The sequence below is a fragment of the Meles meles genome, chromosome 1 (genome assembly GCF_922984935.1).
Source record: "Meles meles chromosome 1, mMelMel3.1 paternal haplotype, whole genome shotgun sequence".
NCBI lineage: Eukaryota > Metazoa > Chordata > Mammalia > Carnivora > Mustelidae > Meles > Meles meles.
In genome coordinates this window covers 199,294,579-199,313,355 of record NC_060066.1, presented here as the reverse complement: position 1 = coordinate 199,313,355, position 18,777 = coordinate 199,294,579, and the positions used below count along the sequence as shown (strand labels likewise).

General features: G+C 49.7%; 1 protein-coding gene across 1 annotated transcript in view; it reads left to right on the top strand.

Moving 5' to 3' along the window:
• Nucleotides 1-1,129: 1,129 nt before the first annotated feature.
• GRHL3 (grainyhead like transcription factor 3) overlaps nt 1,130-18,777 on the top strand; it is a 33,797-nt gene continuing 16,149 nt past the window's right edge. The window contains exons 1-5 of the mRNA XM_046018220.1: nt 1,130-1,187; nt 13,119-13,305; nt 16,335-16,396; nt 17,779-18,124; nt 18,381-18,454. Of these exons, the coding sequence (XP_045874176.1) occupies nt 1,171-1,187; nt 13,119-13,305; nt 16,335-16,396; nt 17,779-18,124; nt 18,381-18,454 (686 nt within the window). The 5' untranslated portion in view covers nt 1,130-1,170. The remainder of the gene's footprint in view (nt 1,188-13,118; nt 13,306-16,334; nt 16,397-17,778; nt 18,125-18,380; nt 18,455-18,777) is intronic.

The following is an 18,777-nucleotide window of genomic DNA, read 5'->3' as shown; positions in this document are numbered from 1 at the left end:
ACCAACACACACACACACTCCAGATTATAGACTCTTCCAGAACAGTGATCCTTGGGGCGCTTGGGTGGCTCAGGTTGTGATCCCAGGCTCTCTGCTCAGCGGGAAGCCTGCTTCCCCCTCTCTCTCTCTGCCTGTCAAATAAATAAATTAAACAAACAAACAAACAAAAAACAGTGATCCTTGTCTTCTTGGCCTCTGTCTCCTCCGAACCCAGAAAAAGGCCTGGCACACAACAGGTGCCCCATAAATGTCTGCTGAATTGAGGCCACTGACAGCCAGTCAGTGGAGATGACTGAAGGGACAGCCAGACTCAGAGATGACTGAAGATTCAGATCTGGGCTCAGTCACTCACTAGCTTTGCCCTTGGGCAAGTAAATTGACCTCTCCAGCCTCCATTTCCTCACCTGTAAGGTGTGTTGGGAAGGAAGGGGTGCATTAATATCCACCATGGTGGGTTACCGTGAGAATCCAAGAGCTCACTTGAATAACTGTAAAACATTATTCAGAAAGAAGCTATTAATATTTTAAGGGGAAAGCTCTCAAAAAGAGGATGGACTCTTACAGAGAGACAACTCTCCCCCGGCCAGGGGTCGGGGTTGGGGGATCTGTTCTCTCCTTTGAGGATTCCCCAGTGGCTGTGATGTAGTTGATGGTGGATAGAAAAAGGGGCAACAAAATTTGGCGGGGGGCGGGGAGGTATTCCTGAGTATCCGGCATACTAACTAGGAACAGAAATCGAGATTTCCTTTAGCCAAGTATCTGTCTCTGTACTTTTCCTCTAGCTCTCCTCTCTCCAACCTTTTTTTTCCGCCCTCCCAGATCTCCTCCTCCCACCCCCTCACCTAGGAAGGAATTGGCCAGCTCCACCCAGCCGGCCCCCTTGGCTCCACCCCCAACGTGGCAGGCCAAGAGTTAACAGCTGCACCTGTTGAGGCATACCTGCTGTCGCCGGCACCTGTACCCATAGCCAATCAGCACCAGCGCTGCCGGGAACCTACCTGTCAGCAAAATCCGGACACTCAAACCTCAACATAAATCAAACACTTCCCTGGGCAGGGAATGTCTATGTCAGGCAAGAATTAAGAGACAAGCGGTCAGTCAGCAGAGCCTCGGTGCTGGTGAGCGTCTTCGTCTTGGAGCCTGGGAGCCTGGGAGCCTGGGAGCAAGAAGATGTCGAATGAACTTGAGTGAGTAAACATTGGTGGATGCCTGGTGCTCTCTGAGCGTGGAGGCTTGATGGGGTTTCCAAAAGGGGGAAGCGCAGGGAGGCCGGCGCCAGGATTCACAGAGCAATTTGTAAGGGTAAATGAATGGGCTGACGATTTCACTTTGGCGTGCTGAGGCAAGCCCTATCTCAAGCTAGAGGTGAATGCTTCCCTGGGAAAATAGGTTGGTTTTTTTTTTCCCCGTCTGCTGAGCGGTTTCGAGCCAACTAGGGAAACACGGACTGAAACTGTGAAGGCTTTCGGCACCACTTTCTGATACTGTGAAGGGACTTGGAAATCAGAGACCGCCCCAATCCCATCTAGGCTTTCTATCTTCTTGCCAAAAGGAACTTCTTTGAGGTCGTTCTAAGAGCTGTCTTAGGCAGAGAGTTGGGTTTCTCTAAAGGGACTTGTTTGTTGGGTTGGAACAGTCCCAAGTGGGAAGGTTACAGAGTGGTGTTTAAACATATGCCCTCTGTAGTCAGCCTGACCTAAGTTCAAACCAAGACTCTGCTCCTTTTGGGGCATGTGATCTTGGACAACTCACTCAACTTACTGGAGCTTCATCTTCCTCATCCAGAAAATGGGTACAAGAATGCTTTGTAGGAATCCTGAGAGAGTTAAGTGTGATAAAAGCTGTAAAATGCTAGGCACAGAGCCAAGGCCTGAAGATGCATTAATAAAATGAGGTTGATTTTATTCAGAGGCAGTTCTAAGGCTGGAGAAGCTGAGATGTGGTTTTCAGTGAGGTCATCTTTATTGCCTGGCAGGATGCAGGTGCCTTCATTCCCGTATCTGGGATTTAGACTCTCCACTGGCTGATGCTTTCACCACAGACCCCCTGGTTTGCGTCCAGACTTCAGAGAAGGTGGGATGAGGTTGGGATTCTGGGCTGCTTTAGCTTGGGCTCAGGGAGTTGGGAGAAGCCAAACTTCTAAAACACAGACTCTTCTCCTCTTGCCATGCTCAGAGGTGTGTCGGCAGAGACAAGGGTTAAATGATCTTTTTTTCTAGCTATTCTTCAATAGGTTGTTTTAAGAACATGAGACCTAGGATGCCTGGGTGGCTCAGTGGGTTAAGCGTTTGCCTTTGGCTCAGGTCATGATCCCAGGGTCCTGAGATGGAGTCCCACATCAGGCTCCTTGCTCGGTGGGGAGCCTGCTTCTCCTTCTGCCTGCTCTCCCCATTTGTGCTCTGACAAATAAAATGAATAAAATCTTTAAAAACAAACAAACAAACAAACAACAAAAACACGAGACCGGAGGGGGCTGTTGGTGGTCCCTAACTGCAGACAGGGTTCCATGATACCTCCTAGCTCTTGAGTTCTAGGTTAGCCAACTATGTTCACAGTACAGTCACTGGGCATTAGATTTCTCTTGAACGAATTCTCTGGGGTTGACAGTGTGTTGACAACTAGAATAAGAGCAGGGGCACAGGAGGCAAGAAGTAGGTTGAAGCCCCCACTCTGCCACTAATGAGCTGTGTGACCTTGGGGAAGTCACTTCATCTGAGTCTCAAGTTTTCTCACTTATAGGCTGTGGGCCATAGTGCTACCCACCTCAAGGAGTTGTTGGGGGATCCAACCACTTTAGAAAAGTGATTGGTTTAAAGCCCTGTAGGGAGCAAGCTAATAATACCCTTGTTACTTCATACAGAAATAACCAGTGAGCATTTCTGAACCTCTTGCTTTCTATTTTTCCACACTCTGAAAACAGACAAAAATCTTAGGATGTGTCTTCATCCCACTTCAATTCTCTGGTTAAAACTGCAGAGGCTACAGACAAAATGTTTTCTTTGGTGGCCCTCAAGGAGTAAGCGTCCTGAAGCTGGGTTACTCCAACAGAAAGCTTCCTGATTTTCTCCTCCTTAATGATTTGGGTTTTGAAGTCAGATCCGCTGACAGCTGAGGCTTCTCTGTTTGGGGTGGGGTGAGGGGAACCTGTCCCCGCAGAGTAATTGCAGACAGACTCTGAAGCCACCATTTGAGATTACAATGACAGAGCCTCAGGGCCTGGGGGCTCAGCCACCCTTACGGATAAGTGGGGGATGGGGGGATCAAGTGCTTGGCTTGCAAGTTTTGAGCTGCTCCTGTTGCTGTGGCCACTGTCTTGGCTGTGGAATTCCCCCCACAGTGCCGAGTGAAGTGGGTTGGTCCCTGCGTCCATCTTGAGCTCCGACAGAATGATGAAATCTTGCTAGGCCTTGGTGTGGTGGGAAATGCCACGCTTGCATAATTTCTGCCATTTAGCAACTCCAGGATCTGGTGAATTTATTTCTCCTCCCTGGTCCTCACTTTCTCCCTCTGTCCAATAGGGGATATGCATACCTACCTGGCAGGGGAAACAGTGTGCTCCCACTTGTGGGCCACCCGGCCCTGGGGCTGGAGCTCCTTAAGGACAGCCCGATCCCTATGCCTGGGGAGGAAGGCGGCCCATCGAAGGCCCCGTCCTGGGGTGCATGACGGCGGCGTCAGAACCCAGCTAAAGGCAGCTGGCGGGTGGAGCGCTCTGCCTTTCATGTGGCTGGGCCCAGCGCCTGCCGGGTGCGTCTGCCAGCCTCTGGGCCAACGCAGCACGCCTTGGCTGCCGCCAGCCAGCACCGTCGGCTTCCCCGCGGCTAGAGACGCCCGCAAGGGATCCTGGGCGGGCGCCGGAAGTCCCTCTAGTCCGGTGTGGCTGTCTTCTCGCGGGAAAACAGCCCGCGCCTGCGCGCTGCCTACGAGGGTCTCTTGGGGGTGAGGTGTTGGCACGCCGGGGTCTTAGGACAGTTTCTGTGGGTCTTCACCGCACCTCTGGAGTTACAAGAAGAGTGGTGCTCCAGGACCTACTGTGTGCTAGGCGCAGCAGCGCTGGCTAGCTCCTCCTGGGAGGAAATGAGGGGCTGGGAGAGTAAGTGATACGCACACAGTAGGTCTATCGAGTGGAAGAGAGAAGTGAGTGAGGCATGCCAGGATTCCCCTCTACAGTGTGGCTCAGTCTGCAGACTGGGAGCCTACCCGCCGTCTGGAATCTCCCTCCCCAAAGCCTTGGAGAGACGGGACTGAGGCTGGGAGGGGGTACAACGAATATCCCAGTGGGTGACCACAGGCCTCTGTCGCTGCTCCATCTGATCTCCAGGAGTGCCAGGCTCCAGACTGCCTGGAGCGCTGAAAGAGTTAACCAGGAACGCCTCCCTGCTGTGGTTTTGTGGTCGAAACCATGATTGCCAGGAGCAAATTTTTGTCGTGCACAAGGTGTGTTATTAAAAGTCGGAGTTACGCTGCTGGTGAATGAAAAGTTAAAAGCCCTCATTAAGCTCCGCCTGTAAAACAGGCGGACTGGGACTGAGACAACCCTAACGGCGGAGACTTGGGGTGCAGGACACTGCTGAGGTTCCTGCCACTGCACTGGCTGCTCTGGCCAGTGAAGTCCTGGTCGGTCGGGTACCTGGAGCCACACAGAGTTTGACTGGGGGGTGGGGGGATGGGCGTTGTGATCAACACAGAGGAAGGCCAGCCGGAGGAAAGGCAACGGGTCTGAGACATAAATAGCATATACTGAAAGCTTTTCCTTTGGTTGAAAAAAAAATAACAACCAAGCACTGATTGAGAACTGACTCAGTGTGCAGTGCTTGATAAATACATTATCTCCTTTAACCTTCCTAAAGATCCAGTGAGGATGGGAGTATAAATTCAGTTTTGCCAAGGAGGGCTCTGAGACTTGCCCCGGGCTTGCTCACGATCTCAGGAAAGAGCTGAGATCTTAACTGGGTCTTAACCGAGGAGCTAAAAGGATGCTTTACACCAATATGTCATCCTACCTCCTATTTGTACAGATATTGAAAAAAGATGACATATGCCAACTGTTAACAGTGGTTATCTGAGTAGAGGAATGCAGGGGAATCTAGCTCTGCTTCTAATTTTTCTCTCTGTTTTACATTTTATATATTGTGTTTTCCATACCTACCTTTCCATACCTACGTGAAATGGGGAGGGTGGGGAGAGGGAGTTACTATTTTTCAAAGAGAGAATTATTGGTTCATCTAAAAATGGTGTTCTCGAAATGTGGTTCCTGGACCAGCATCATCATCTTCACCACCTGGGAACTTGTTAGAAATGCAAATTCTCAGCCTCACCCTAGACCTACTGAATCAGAAATTCTGGGGGTGGGGCTCAGCAATATGTGTTTTAACAGGCCCTCCAGGCAATTCTGATGCATGTTCAAGTTTAAGAACCATTGGCCTAGAAGACCTGGCAGAGGATTGGGAAGCAGGAGGTTCCCAGATCTTCTGACCCGCCACGTAGTTGCTGGGTCAGCAGGCTGAGAGTTTTGCTGTGGGGGTCACGCTTGTGTTTGAGCCTAGCTCTGCCACATGTGGACCAGGTGACTTTTGGATAAGCTCCTTAAACCTCTCAAGGTGTCAGTGCTATGTGTAAATTGGCGCTAATACCCACCCCCCCCCCACACACACATACACACAGGGCAAGTATGAGAATGAAGAGGCCTGATGTTTTTCTTTATTTATTTTTAAATATTTATTTATTTGAGGGGGAGAGATAGCAAGAGAGAGAGCATGAGGAGTGGGGAGGGGCAGAGGGAGAGGAAGAAGCAGACTCCCTGCTGAGCAAGGAGGCCTTCTGCTTGGGCAGGCTCAGTCCCAGGACCCCGAGATCATGACTTGAGCCTAAGGTAGACGCTTAACCGACTGAGCTCCAGTCCGCCTTGTGCCTGCTGCTTTTAAATAACAGTTCCATTCCCTTCTTCTCCGTCTTCCTTCCCTCTCAAGAGCTCAACGTTTGCAAAATAGAGCAACATAATCCTGGCTGACTGTCTCCCTCCATTCCTTTCATCTTCTAAAAAGTCAGAGCAACTGACCTAGTGAATGTCCGGAAGGGCAATTATCTCAGCAATGTTTGGTGTTATTTCCCTGGTGGGTGGAGCACCTGGGTGGCAAGAATTGGAAACTCTCGAGGGCAGGGACAGCGTGGTATTTACATTTCTGTCCTAGTACCCAGCACAGGGCCTATTATAGAGTAATCCTCAGTGAATGTTTGTTGAATGAATCAGTGAATGAATGAATGAAGGGATGTGGCACCCCTGGTTTACAGGTAGATTTCAATTTCTTTCACATCTCACTTGAAAGAGGGGGGAAAAAAAAAACCACAGGAAAATTGGACAGGAAACCAAAAGAAGAGCATAGCGTGATTGAAGAATTCCCGTAGAGAATAGAGTTTTTCAAAGAGGAGAAAGTGAGTTTCTGGTATAATTAGAAAATGGCACATAATTAATTTACATGCAACTAGAAGCGTTGGCTAGGGCCTGACTGCCCTCACCCTGCCCACCCAAAGCCAGATGATGAATGTTTGCCCCTCTTATCTGGGAATCTCCAAGCTTCAGGTCTCCTGCTGCTGCTAGGAAAAGCTTCTCCCACCCATTTACAGGTGGGAGAAGGTGAGGCTGTGAGTTGTCATGCAATTTGCTTTTGGAGGGGCTACCCTCCAAAGTGAGTTTTAGTAATAATAATAACAATAATTCACATTATCACGGGCACTCTGCTGATTACTTGCATTATCTCATTGCATTTTCCAACAGTAATACCTCACAAAGCTGTAAAGATGGAGTGAAACAATGACTAGACATTGTTGGGCCAGCACCCGGTACTTGGTAAGCCCTCAAGTGAATAGCAGCTCTCGTAAGAATTCTGTGAGTTTAGTACTCCCGTCTTTCCCTCTTTTACAGGGAAGAAAGCCAGGGCACAGAGAGGTCAAGTTGCATAAAGTCACACAGCTCGCAGAGCTGAAACTGCAACCAGGTCTGTGAAGTTCTGGGGCCCACCAGGTAGCCAGGAGCTCTCACTACCTCATTCAAAGTGGAGACGCTACAGAGCCAGGACCTAGAATGGACTTCACCCTGTTTCCGCTGAGGCCCCCAAAGGGCCCCCAGCCGGCGACTAGGCACCGGCGACTAGGCACATTTCACAACCTGGGCGTCCAGAAACCAGATGGGTCACTGGCAAGCACGAGAACCCCAGAGTGCTCCTGTCATGCCTAGGGAACACCTTGCATGGAGCTGACTGAAAAATGATTCTTCCGGGAGCGGCTGTGGCAGGGCCTCCCTGTGGGTAATTAGTGAGTGTGATTGATCACTGCTGAGGAGGCTGGGTGGCTCATGACAGGGTACGGCAAGTTATTGGGTGTATCTGGGTGTCAACACCCAGTTTGGGTGGCCCCTGGAACTCTTCCTCCTCAGGCTGGAGGGAAGTGGGTTCACTTCCACTAGATCTGTCCTGTGCCAGGCCCTTCGTTTGGCCAGACTTGAGCTCCCTGAACCCCTCCTTGGTGAGTTTCCTTCTCCCTTCAGCAACATTGAGGAAGAGTCCTTCCTTTTACATCTCCGAATTTTTGACATGCCTTTGGGATAGGGCAGTGATTCAACTTGGTACCAGATAGGAAGCTAAAAGACTCGAATCTCAATCCTGCTCTATGCTGTGTCCTTAGGCAAAGTCACACCTTCTCTGAGAAACAAGAGTTTGAAAGTCCCTTTGCACCCTACATGGAACCCAAAAGTCCTCAAATGATGGATGAGACACATTTACATAGTCTCATTGGGAGTTTCAAGTGGCACTTAGCCAGAAAGCTGTGGGCATCGAGGGTCCAACAGGACTTGGGATGAAACCCACTTTACCACCCTGGGCTTCCTCCATCCTGGTGCGCAGAATGATACATGGTAGAGTCAGGAGGCCAAGAGTCTGGCTGGGTGTGGAACAGCTGGTACCACACCCCTCCCATGCTGTGGGCCCAGAGTGAGCTGCTGGAGCAAAGCCCCACCCACATGAGAGCCCCTTCATAGGCGGTTTGCACATCCCCACAGGCTTGAGACAGAGGCCTCAGGAAGGGAGGCTTATCAGCTAGATGTTCCAGCTCCTCTCTCATGATCTTGGATTTAACTCTCTCCCAAATAGAGGAGAAGCTGGGCCAGGGAGGCTCTGAGGACACAGTCTTGAGAAGGTTCTTGATGCTAGAAACCAGAGACCTTTGTTCTAAGCTTGATGTCATGAGATAGTGGCTGGTTGGCCTTAGGCAAGCCAGTGGCCCTCTCTGTGGCTCAATTTTTCCTGCTATCACATGGGGGAGAGTCATACGTTCCCTCCCTACTTTACAGGGGCGTTGCAGGATCAGAGGTGATGACAAACGTATGAGAAGCATGTTGAAAAATACAACACGCCATGCAAATGTGAGGGATTATCAAATCTCTGACTTGAGTTTCCTCCTTAGCGTGCTGGCCTTTCTCGAAACAAGGCAATGTATGCAAAAACCCTGGCACACAGTAGGTAGCCAAGCTCTGGGAACTGTCCCAGGCTTATGCTTTGGATCCTGCTGCTCCTCTCCTCTGGACGATCCAAGGTCCCCCCCCACCCCACCACCACCACCTCCCGGCTCTCTTTCCCCCTGCAGTCCTCTTCTTGACCACGCCCTATCACTCCCCAAAGTTCAGGCAGGTCAGGCTTCTGCTTCCTTTCCTCCATAGCTTTCTTCACCTATCTGACCTTAGCTGTTTGTTTGTTTTTGTGGTCATGTCTGTCTTGCTGTTATTAAAAATGCAAACAACATGACATTGGGACTGACCGTCTTATCTTGTTGGCCCTGGACAAGGCCTGACACATAGTAGTTACTTGACAAATAGTTGTTAAAATGAGGGAGGGATGCCACCCCTATTTATTGGATTTTTCTTGTCTTCTACTTCCCTTTTTGGAACCTAGTGGTTGGTGGAAAAGTGATTAGTTCTGGAGTTAGATACCAGGAAGCCTGACTTTGTAATTCACTTGGCCAGTCACCTAGAACAGGTCCCCATACATCTCTCTTGTCTATTTCCTGGTCTGTAAAGTAGAGATAATAACACATGATGTACGTGGGGAGGCCCCGTGAGATAATGAATGTGAAAGTCAAGGCAAGGGGTTATTACACTGTCTCTTTTTTGTTTTTGACATAGAACTTTGTTCACAGCCCGGAGGCTTAGGGAGGATGTTAATTTAAGAACCTCGGGCAGAGTCTCCCCTTCCTTGACTGTCATTTGGGGCTTCTGAGATGATGGTGGTCATGATGATGGTGATGATGATGGCTATTATTTACCGAGTGATTATTCTCTGGCAGGCTCAAGGCTAAGCACATTTCCTACGTTAATGCACTTAATTCTTCTAACAGCCCATGAGATTAGCCCCACTCTGAAGTAGCCAGCCCTGGTGACTCCATCACCTGACTGTGTTTTAATTTTCTTCACAGCACTTATCACTGACTAAAATTAACTCATTTACCTCCTTGTTTATGGTCTGTCTTCCCCAATTAAACTGTATGTTCCATGGGAGCAGAGCCTTATCTGTCTTGTTCTTGGCTGATTCCCCAGGGCCTAGAAGAGCTCTCTACTGGGCACAGAGAAGACACTCATCTTTATTTAACAGACGAGGAAATAGCTAAGTTCTCTTGCCATCCCTTCCTCCCCCACTTCCCTTCCTCCTTCGGGTAGCTGAGGAGTTCTGCCTTGGACAGGGGCATCAACAGACAGTTTGTGGAGGCCCTTGGGAAGGAATCTCTTGGCCTTCCCTCTTTGTTCTGGCTTTGTCACCCATAAGAAGGGCTCAGTCCCTGGAACTCTTCACATCTCTCACCCACCAGGCCCTCAATCCTCAATTCCAGCGTTAAGAGAACAGGGTACCAGAAGTTCTTGGATTTCTTTGGCACACAAGACCATGCTAATCTTATCCGTAGTCAAGACTTTTTGGAAGCCAAATGTTTAGCTTTGGAACATGAAGTTGATCGATAGCATGAGCAGGCATGTGGACCAGGACACTGGGGCTCCCAGCGCCTGGCCAGAAACTTTTAGTCCTCTTGCTTTTTTACTCAGTCCCTCCTGCCTTGTGTGGATGGAAAATCCCTGTCTCTCTGTCAGTGGACCATTGGTTCAATGTAGTCTAGAGGAGGGGAATTTCCAGAATAAGAAAGGCATCCTGAAAGGAGACTAGCAAGGGAAGAAAAATGTCTTTAAGTCAACCGGTCCAGGTTTAGGCTGAGTTTCCACTACCTACCAGCTGAGTGATCTTGAGCAGCTAATATTACCTGTTTGAGTCTCAGTTTCCCCAAGACCTATCTCTCAGGGCTATGGCCCAGAGATGATGAGATAGTACAGAAAAACAGTTGGCACCATGTCTGCCTATGGTATACACGGCAGGTCCAACTGCAACCATGTAGCTAGGACTCGACTCAGGGATCCCAGCAGGATGGATTGGAGTCCCTCATCGGCCAGAAAAACCTCCCAGATGAACAGTAAACTCTGGCCTTTTCTTCCTGATGTGACCTCATCATTGCCTTCAAACTTAACTAATAGCTCATCAAAGCTGATGATGGACATTCCAGCAGAATCAGCAGACTGCAGCTCTAGGCCCTGATCTGCCACTGACTTGTGGGGTGACCATGTCTGAAACCACTTCACAGCCCCTTGATGTCTGGCTCCAAGCTGGGTCCAGAGCCCAAAATGGCTTTCCTGTATGAAGTACTTATTACTTGGCAGGGTCGGTTCTAATTTCTTATGTGGTGATGCCCCCAGTCCTCATAATCTCATAATCTTACATGTTAGATGCTTTTATGAGACTCATTTTACAAATGAGGAATAGTGCTCCGCACTGGGGATCCCAGCTGACACGGTGGGGTGGGGGAGGGGTCCACCACCTTTCCCTGCTTCTCCCATGACCCCTTGGTTGGGGAGTTTTCTTTAGCCTGGGGCTGGGAGGGGCTGGGGCCAGCTACCCTGGGTCTGCTCTGTAAGTTCTTCTATCCCCAGGCCCAGGAGGCAGGGAGGAAGGGCCTCCCTCTTACTTCTCCATCTTAATGCCCCTGATTTATTGCAGCAGAAACTCGGGGTGTGCCTCCCTTTCTGCACCTCTGAAGCAGGAAGGTTTCTATCATTTCTCTTCTCCTGTGTGACAGCTCTCTCTCCCTCCCAGATCCAATGTCCCGCACCCTGGGACCCAGGGAGATGGGGACAGGGGTGGGGCGGTGCTCTAGGCCCTGGGCGAAGCCCCTGGCAGAACCGTGGCCTGCCCTCATCCTGCCTGGGTGTGGTCTGGCTGCTGTTCCCACTCTGTGTCTGGGAATGTAGGCCCGAGCTGCAGGCCAGCATGGGGACACTTCCTTGCCCACCCACAACTCTGCCACGGTGCCTGAAATGTCACCCTTTCTTGCATTATGGTAAAATAGTGCGGCACAGTGGAAAGCACACAACTTTGGTACTAGACAAGCCTGGGCTTAAATCCTGGTTGTGCTGTGGACCAACTGGGTGATCTTGGGCATTTTCTTGCCCTCTCCAAGTCTCAGGCTCCCTCATTTGTAAAACAAAGCCAATGATCCTTATGCAGTAGTGTTCTTAGAAGGAGCAGAGTTTAGGGATGGAAAGCATTCTAACATATTCTGGTAAACGGCAGGTGACATTGTTCCTGTGTCCCTAACGTGAGAGAGTCTAAGAGGCTCATTTAGGAAGGGGGGCATCGGGCCGTGAAGTGCCCATTTCATCACTGGGGTTCTCTTGTCCCAGTCTAGCCACTCCCGTCTTCTCAGATGCCACCCCCCTTCATATACTCTTCACTCTAAAGTGAACACACTGGAACTTTCCCACCTGTGGCCCCTGCTCACCATCAAGAGCACGTTTTTACAGCAGTGGTTCTCAAAGGGTGGTCCCCCAGACTACCAGAATCAGCAGCACCATACCGGGGAGCTTGCTAGAAATGCAAATTCCAGCCAATCAGAAACACCAGGGGTGGAGCCCAGAAATCTGTTTTTAAAAACAAGCCTTCCAAGTCATTGTGATGCCATTCAGGTTTGAGAACCCCATCCCCAGTCACAGCCTCATTCTGCTGGAGCTTGAGTGCCCTGGGGGCTACTCACGAACTAGGAGCTTGAGCGAGTTAACTTCTTCGAGCTTCGGCTTCCTTGTCTATAAAATAAGGACAAGAATGGCACCTGCCTTCCTTGGTTGTTGTGAGAATTCAGGGAGAGAATTCATGGAAAATGCTTAGCTCAGCACCTAAAACATGACTGATGCTTGATAAAGATTAGGTATGACCTTTAATAATGACATCATCATTATTCTGCATCATGTCGCTATCCCGATGGCCCCCCCTTCACATTTCTGCATGATCTCATTCCCAGTGCTAAGGGCCCCCAAGTAAAATGTCTGTTTCCTCCGAAGACCCTCTCATTGAACTCTTTCCTTTGAGCCCATGTGGCTTGTCTCTTGGGCCACCTGCCTTGTATGTATCTGAGTTTTTAGCACAGGGCTGGGTTCTGCCTCGTCCGGTGCCCTGCAACATCCCCTTCCCCTCCCCCACAAGTTCCCAATATCTGGACAGCTGCCCGGGCCCTCTGCAGTCCATGTTGGTCTGAAACACTACTTCCCAAGACCAGGTTCTGCCCACCGGCTTCCTCACCATACTCCCTAATTTGCAACGATGGCCAGCCTTCTGCATCTTTCACGGTCTGGAGGGGAACTTCTCACGCTGGGTTATCTAGAAACTTTGTTCTTTGCAGCTTGTCATGATTTCCTATCCTTATGCTAAATCACCTTGAATAAGTATCTACACAGAAGCATTTTATTGGATCCTCTGTGAAGCTTTGCAAGGTTGGGATTAGGGTCTTGGTGTCTTAGATGAGGGGACTCAGGCCTCAAGTCGACAGCTTTTACGTGGCCCCATTTTTTATAGACCGAAAGCATCTAGCTCCCAACTTCGGGTATGTTCTACTGCCCCAAGCTGTCCAAATGGGGCAGAAGAAGGGTTTCAAGCTTGCGAGACTGGTAACTCTTTGAATTCCTGGGCATTGGCTGGAGGCTGACCATCCATGGACCTTCCTCTGGGACAGCCTAAATCTGACCTTCCCTACTTGCCTCCCAGCTTCAGGTCTGTACGACTGCTGAAGAATGACCCAGTCAACTTCCAGAAGTTCCCTTACACGAGTGAGGATGAGGCCTGGAAAACCTACCTGGAAAACCCACTGACAGCCGCCACGAAGGCCATGATGAGAGTCAATGGGGATGATGACAGTGTTGCGGCCCTGAGTTTCCTCTATGACTACTACATGGTACATTTGCCCCACTGTGTTTTCCCCCTTGACTGAACACACACCCTTGCTCTCAGGCCTCCTGGCCCGACAGCCCACTCCCGGCCCGGCACCATGTTTTTCTCTCCTCTGGGTCTTCCCACAAGCTCTTCCCTCGGCCTGACCCCCTCCCCTTTCCCCTGACTAAACCTTCCTCTCCACTCTGGGTCTCAGTTTCAAGGTCACTTCATTCCTTCACTGAGAAGAGGGAAGACTTGAGTTTCCCATCCTGTTTCTCTGGGGACCCTCAGCAACTCCCATCATTGTCCTTGACTCTGTGTTTAGAAAGTTGCTGGCCATGCATTTTTTCCTTCATTTCCCCCATGACTGAGCTCTTGGAGGACAGGAAGCATGTGGTAATCGTTACTCAGTCCTCAGCACCCCATCCTGCTTGCCACACGCGCAGCACCCAGTGTGTATCGATGGAAGGGCTCAATGCCTTGGCCACACACAGCCCCTCCCAGCAGCACGCGCAGCCTGCCATCTTCTTTCTGCCCCTGTCCCTTAGATCATCCCAGCTGCCCTGTCATCCCCACCCCACCACATAGAACATGGCTTCTGCTCCCGAATCCTTTCCTTTTCTTCTCAAGGTCACTTTCCTTTGGAAGCTGGGCTGTCACATCACCTGTCCCTCTCTGGAGTGTCTGATTCTCCTCCCTATCCTTGCTGCCATTATATGTAATGTAACCCCTCCTGACAGACCGTCGTTATGGTTCTCTAATTGTTTCCAGGGCCTTGGCCTTGATTCTGGGAGACTGTCAGTCCTTGAGAACAGGATTGAGACCCTCCTCTATCTGGGCAGTGGGCAATCACAGGTGCATAACACAGTTCCAGAGCCCCTCTTCCCATTCCTGTGCCAGACACTGCCCATGGATTCCAGCCTGCCTTCTCACTGGGGCGTAGGAGACTGAAGAATCTTTCTCAAGCTAGTACTCCACGCAGCCCCTACCCATCCGTCTGAATTATCCCACGATAGCAAACTTTCTCATTCTCCCTGGGCCGGGTGATTGCTCCAAGAGACTTTGCCAGAATTGAGAATGGGAAACATAAACAGCCAATTATTGAGATAGCTGGCTTTGAACTTGAAGATTGAAAGCCACCTTGTAAATAAGCCCTCAAATTTACTGACCCAAGAAATATTTTATCTACATTACCCCAAGGGGGAACTCACCCTGCCCGTGTAAACTCACAGGCCAAGGATAGAAGTGTGGTCTTGGATACAAGAAGGCCCCAAATTTTCTTTCTGGCTTTGGTTCTCACCCTGGAGCGGTGTGGTTACCCTACCGTACTTCCTCTGCAGTAGACCAGCAGCCTGCTGATAGTGTTTGGCCCAGGCCGATGGAAAAGAAATTTGAATTGACTATCTCAGACTGGAGACGTGGTGGGAGCCAGAATCCTTGGCCTGGATTTAACCCCCAGTCTGGGATTTACAGGTTGGACCATAATGTAAAATCCAGTACCATCTTCCTGGGCCATTCCTAGAGCCAGAATGGTGGGGACAGGTTCTGGAGGTCATGGTTTTAGTGAAAACACCTGTCCCACCTCTCCATTTCACGAGGACTCTGGGTTCTGAACAGCCCTGTGGGTAATAAGGACAGGATCTCATGATGTACAGAGAGTACCGAGTTGGGAGTTTAGGACCTGATCTGGCCACAAACAGGCAATGTGGTTTTGGGTAAAATACTTCTAAATGAAACAGTGTTTGGTTTCTTCCTGAAAGCCAGGCTCTGTGTCAGGTGCCTTCCTGCATGCTCTCCCACGGGGAGTGAGTAAGAGCCCAGGCATTGGAGTCCCTAGGCTGGGTTGGAGACCTGGTTCTGGCTTTATTAGCCAGAGGTCGAAATGACCTGAGTGCTCTAAGATGTGACAACATTATAATTATGAAATTCACATTTAGATAGTGTTCTCCATGTGCTGGGTGCTGGCTAAGCATGCACAATGATCTCTGGAGTGGGTTTTACTATTATTTTTTTTACTATTATTTTACTATTATTATCCTTATACAGATGAGAACAATGAGGTAGAGAGAAATTAAGGGACTTGCCCCCCGGGTTACATAGCCAGTACGTGGCATATCTGGGAATTGAACCAAGAAACCCAAAAAATCTGGATCTAGAGTCCACGCTCCTAACCACTGAGACAACAGACCCCCTCCGGGCCTCAGTTTCCTCATCCATATAATGGAAATGACATTAGTAGCTATCACAGAGTGGTGTAGGGGTTAAATTAGAGACTACACAGAAGGCACTTAATGCAGGGTCAAGTACACAAGAAGTACTAGACTGAAAAACAGCAAGCAAGGGTCACCTCGCTGGCTCAGTCTGTAGAAAATACAACTCTTAATCTTGGGGTTATGTGTTCAAGCCCTATATTGGGTGTAGAGAGTACTTACAAATAAAATCTCAAAAATAAAAACCAGCAAGGGACACCTGGGTAGCTCAGTCAGTTAAGCAGCCAACTCTTGATTTCAGCTCAGGTCATGATCTCAAGGTTGTGGAATTGGCTTCCTCACTCAGTGGGAAGTCTGCTAGAGATTCTGTCTCTCCCTCTCCTTCTGTCTCTCTGCACCCCCTCCCTTTCTCTCTCTCTCTCTCTCAAATATATAAATCTTAAAAAAAAAAAACAAAAAAACAAAAAACAGCGAGCATTATTTTTACTAGTAAATCTCCAAATACCCTTGAAGTAAGTATTATAATCCCCCACTTGAAATATGAAGAAACTGTCTCGGAAAGGTAGAGTCATTCATTCAGAATGAATTCATAGTACTTTTAATTGGAAAAGTTAGAACCTAAGCCAGATCTGCCTGACTTCAAGTTCCTTGATGCCCAGCTGCCGATCCTGGCTTACTTTTCACTCTCTAACTTGGGACTCAGGCTAAATGATGGCTTGCCCACTCCAAAGACTGGCAGATTTTCGCCCAGTGACCAAGGTAGCTCCTCCGTCTGGCCAAGTCCACCGGACAGGGATTATCTTGCTATAAATGTATAAATCCCTCTTTCCTCTCCACTCAGGGCCCCAAGGAGAAGCGGATCCTGTCCTCTAGCACTGGGGGCCGGAACGACCAAGGAAAGAGGTGAGGTTTGCCCAACTCCCCATCTCAGCCCTTTTCTCATGCTCCTCTCCTCTCCACTGGGCTCTTAACCATCAGGCACAGAAGGCTCAGTGCCTAGGGCCCATGGGACTCTTAGGGCCCATGGAAGTGTTAGAATTTATTTTAAAATCAGAAGAAAACAATGAATATAATCCAACCAGGATTTTATCTGTCTTTATACCAGTGCAGTTGTAAAAGGAATTTTAAAATATTTTTTATGGAGGAAGGAGTCTGTGAAGGCAAGAGCCTAGGGCCCGCCAAGCGGATGATGAGACCCTGGTCCATGTGAGAGCTCACACACACTCATAGGAAGCCTGCAGCCCCTGTGGGCTAGAGTTGACAGAAAACAAACTTCAAAGCCAAGGTCCAGAACAAGCCCTGAAGGCGACTTTTCTATCCTAACTCCAAAACCTGCCTCCCTGTGGAGGGAGACCTGGCCTGGGGGAGGGGCACCTGGATTCCGGTACTTCTTTCCTCCGGCTCTCTTGGGCCTCTGCCTGGCATGAGCGCCTCGGGGCACTGATGTTCCCCTCCTCTTAGAAGGCAGCCCAGGCCAGGCTTATGACTAGATCACACTAGATGGACCCTGCCCTTTCTCTACTCTTCCTCCCACAATCACCGCCCCCCCGCCCCTCCCCTGCCCACATCTGCTGGGAAAACATCTAGGCCCCTCTCTGCCTTCTGGAAAATCCAAGCTGCTAAGGCAGGCATTATTGCTCACAAAGCCAGCTCAGGGCCCCTCCAGGATACGAACCATAGGGTTGTGCATAGGCTTTTTCTGAAAACTAATTTTTAAAAATGTTGTTAGCTTTGCGGATTACAAAAGTAATATCCATTGGTTACAAAGTATTCAAACTCTATAGAAATGTATAAAGTGGAAAGTAAAAGTTTCCCGTAATCCTACTCCCTGCCCACCTTAACAGTTTGGAGTGTATCCTTCTAGACCTTTTTCTTAACATATATTAACTGTACCACATTAACTGTAATATCCATTGCGCCGCCGCCCCCCCCCCCCCCCGCCAACACATACACATACTGTGTAGGTGACTCAGTGCAGTTGTTTTAAGGTGGGGACATTTGATTCTGGATAAGAAATAAATGATCTTTCAGTTTTTAAAACGACCAAGTACTGTAAAAGACAAAGCAGATGTTTGTTCCGCTCTACCCTGAGCCCTCCTCCCTGCTCATCCCTGTGACAAATTGGCTTATTACCATGTCTTGCTTCATGCATGTTGGGAAGATCTAACATTACGTGGGATTAAAGGTCAGTGGGTCCGCGTGATGGTCACCCTCCAGTCCAGCTGAGGGTCCCCTCGCCCCTCAGAGAGAAGAGGTGCACTCACCCAGCCCTCCTCTCTCCCCAGGTACTACCATGGCATGGAATATGAGATGGACCTCGCTCCCCTTGAAAGCCCCACGCATCTCATGAAATTCCTGACAGAGAATGTGTCTGGAACCCCAGAGTACCCAGATGTGCTCAAGAAGAATAACCTGATGAGCTTGGAGGGGTCCGTGCCCACTCCGGGCAAGGCAGCTCCCCTCCCCGCTGGCCCCAGCAAGCTGGAAGCTGGCTCTGTGGACAGCTACCTGCTGCCCGCCAGTGATATGTACGATAACAGCTCCCTCAACTCCTTGTTTGAGAGCATTCCTGGGGTGCCACCCACACAGCGCTGGCAGCCTGACAGCACCTTCAAAGATGACCCACAGGAGGTGAGGGCCCACTCCCCTACCCCTCACAGCATCCCTGGATATGTGCATGCCTGTGCAGAAGGAGAGAAGACAGTGAGGAGATCAGAGGTTTGGAATCCTGGGGATAAAAAGTCCTAGATCCAAGGCAGGTCTGCCATGTACTGTTGTCCCAGTTGTACACTGCATAACCTGCACGGCTATATGGGACAGCTCTGGGATGAGGCTCCAGCTGCCTGAACGTGGCCATTTATTCTCTCTGAATTGTGTTTCTCTGCAGTCGCTGCTCTTCCCAGATATCCTGAAAACATCCCCAGAACCCCCGTGTCCAGAGGACTATCCCAGCCCCAAGAGGTAACTCAGCCCCTCTGGAACCTTGGCCCCTTGGACTGCAGGCAGAGACTACAGACAGAGCCTCACACCATCCCCAGAGCAGGCATCATCAGTGAATGGAAAGAGGGGAGTGAAGGCATGTGAAAGGAAAGAGGCCGATTTCCACGCTTCTTTCTTGGGCTGTGACAGGGAGCTTGGAGCCCTAACAGTTAAAAAATTGAAGTTCTGTTGCCCTTCATCTCCCCTAGGACTCTGTCTCCCCTCAGGGCTCTCTCTTATTTGTTATTCAGCAGAATTGTGGCTCAATGAAACCATTAAATAGAAACTCCAAAAATGAGGAGACT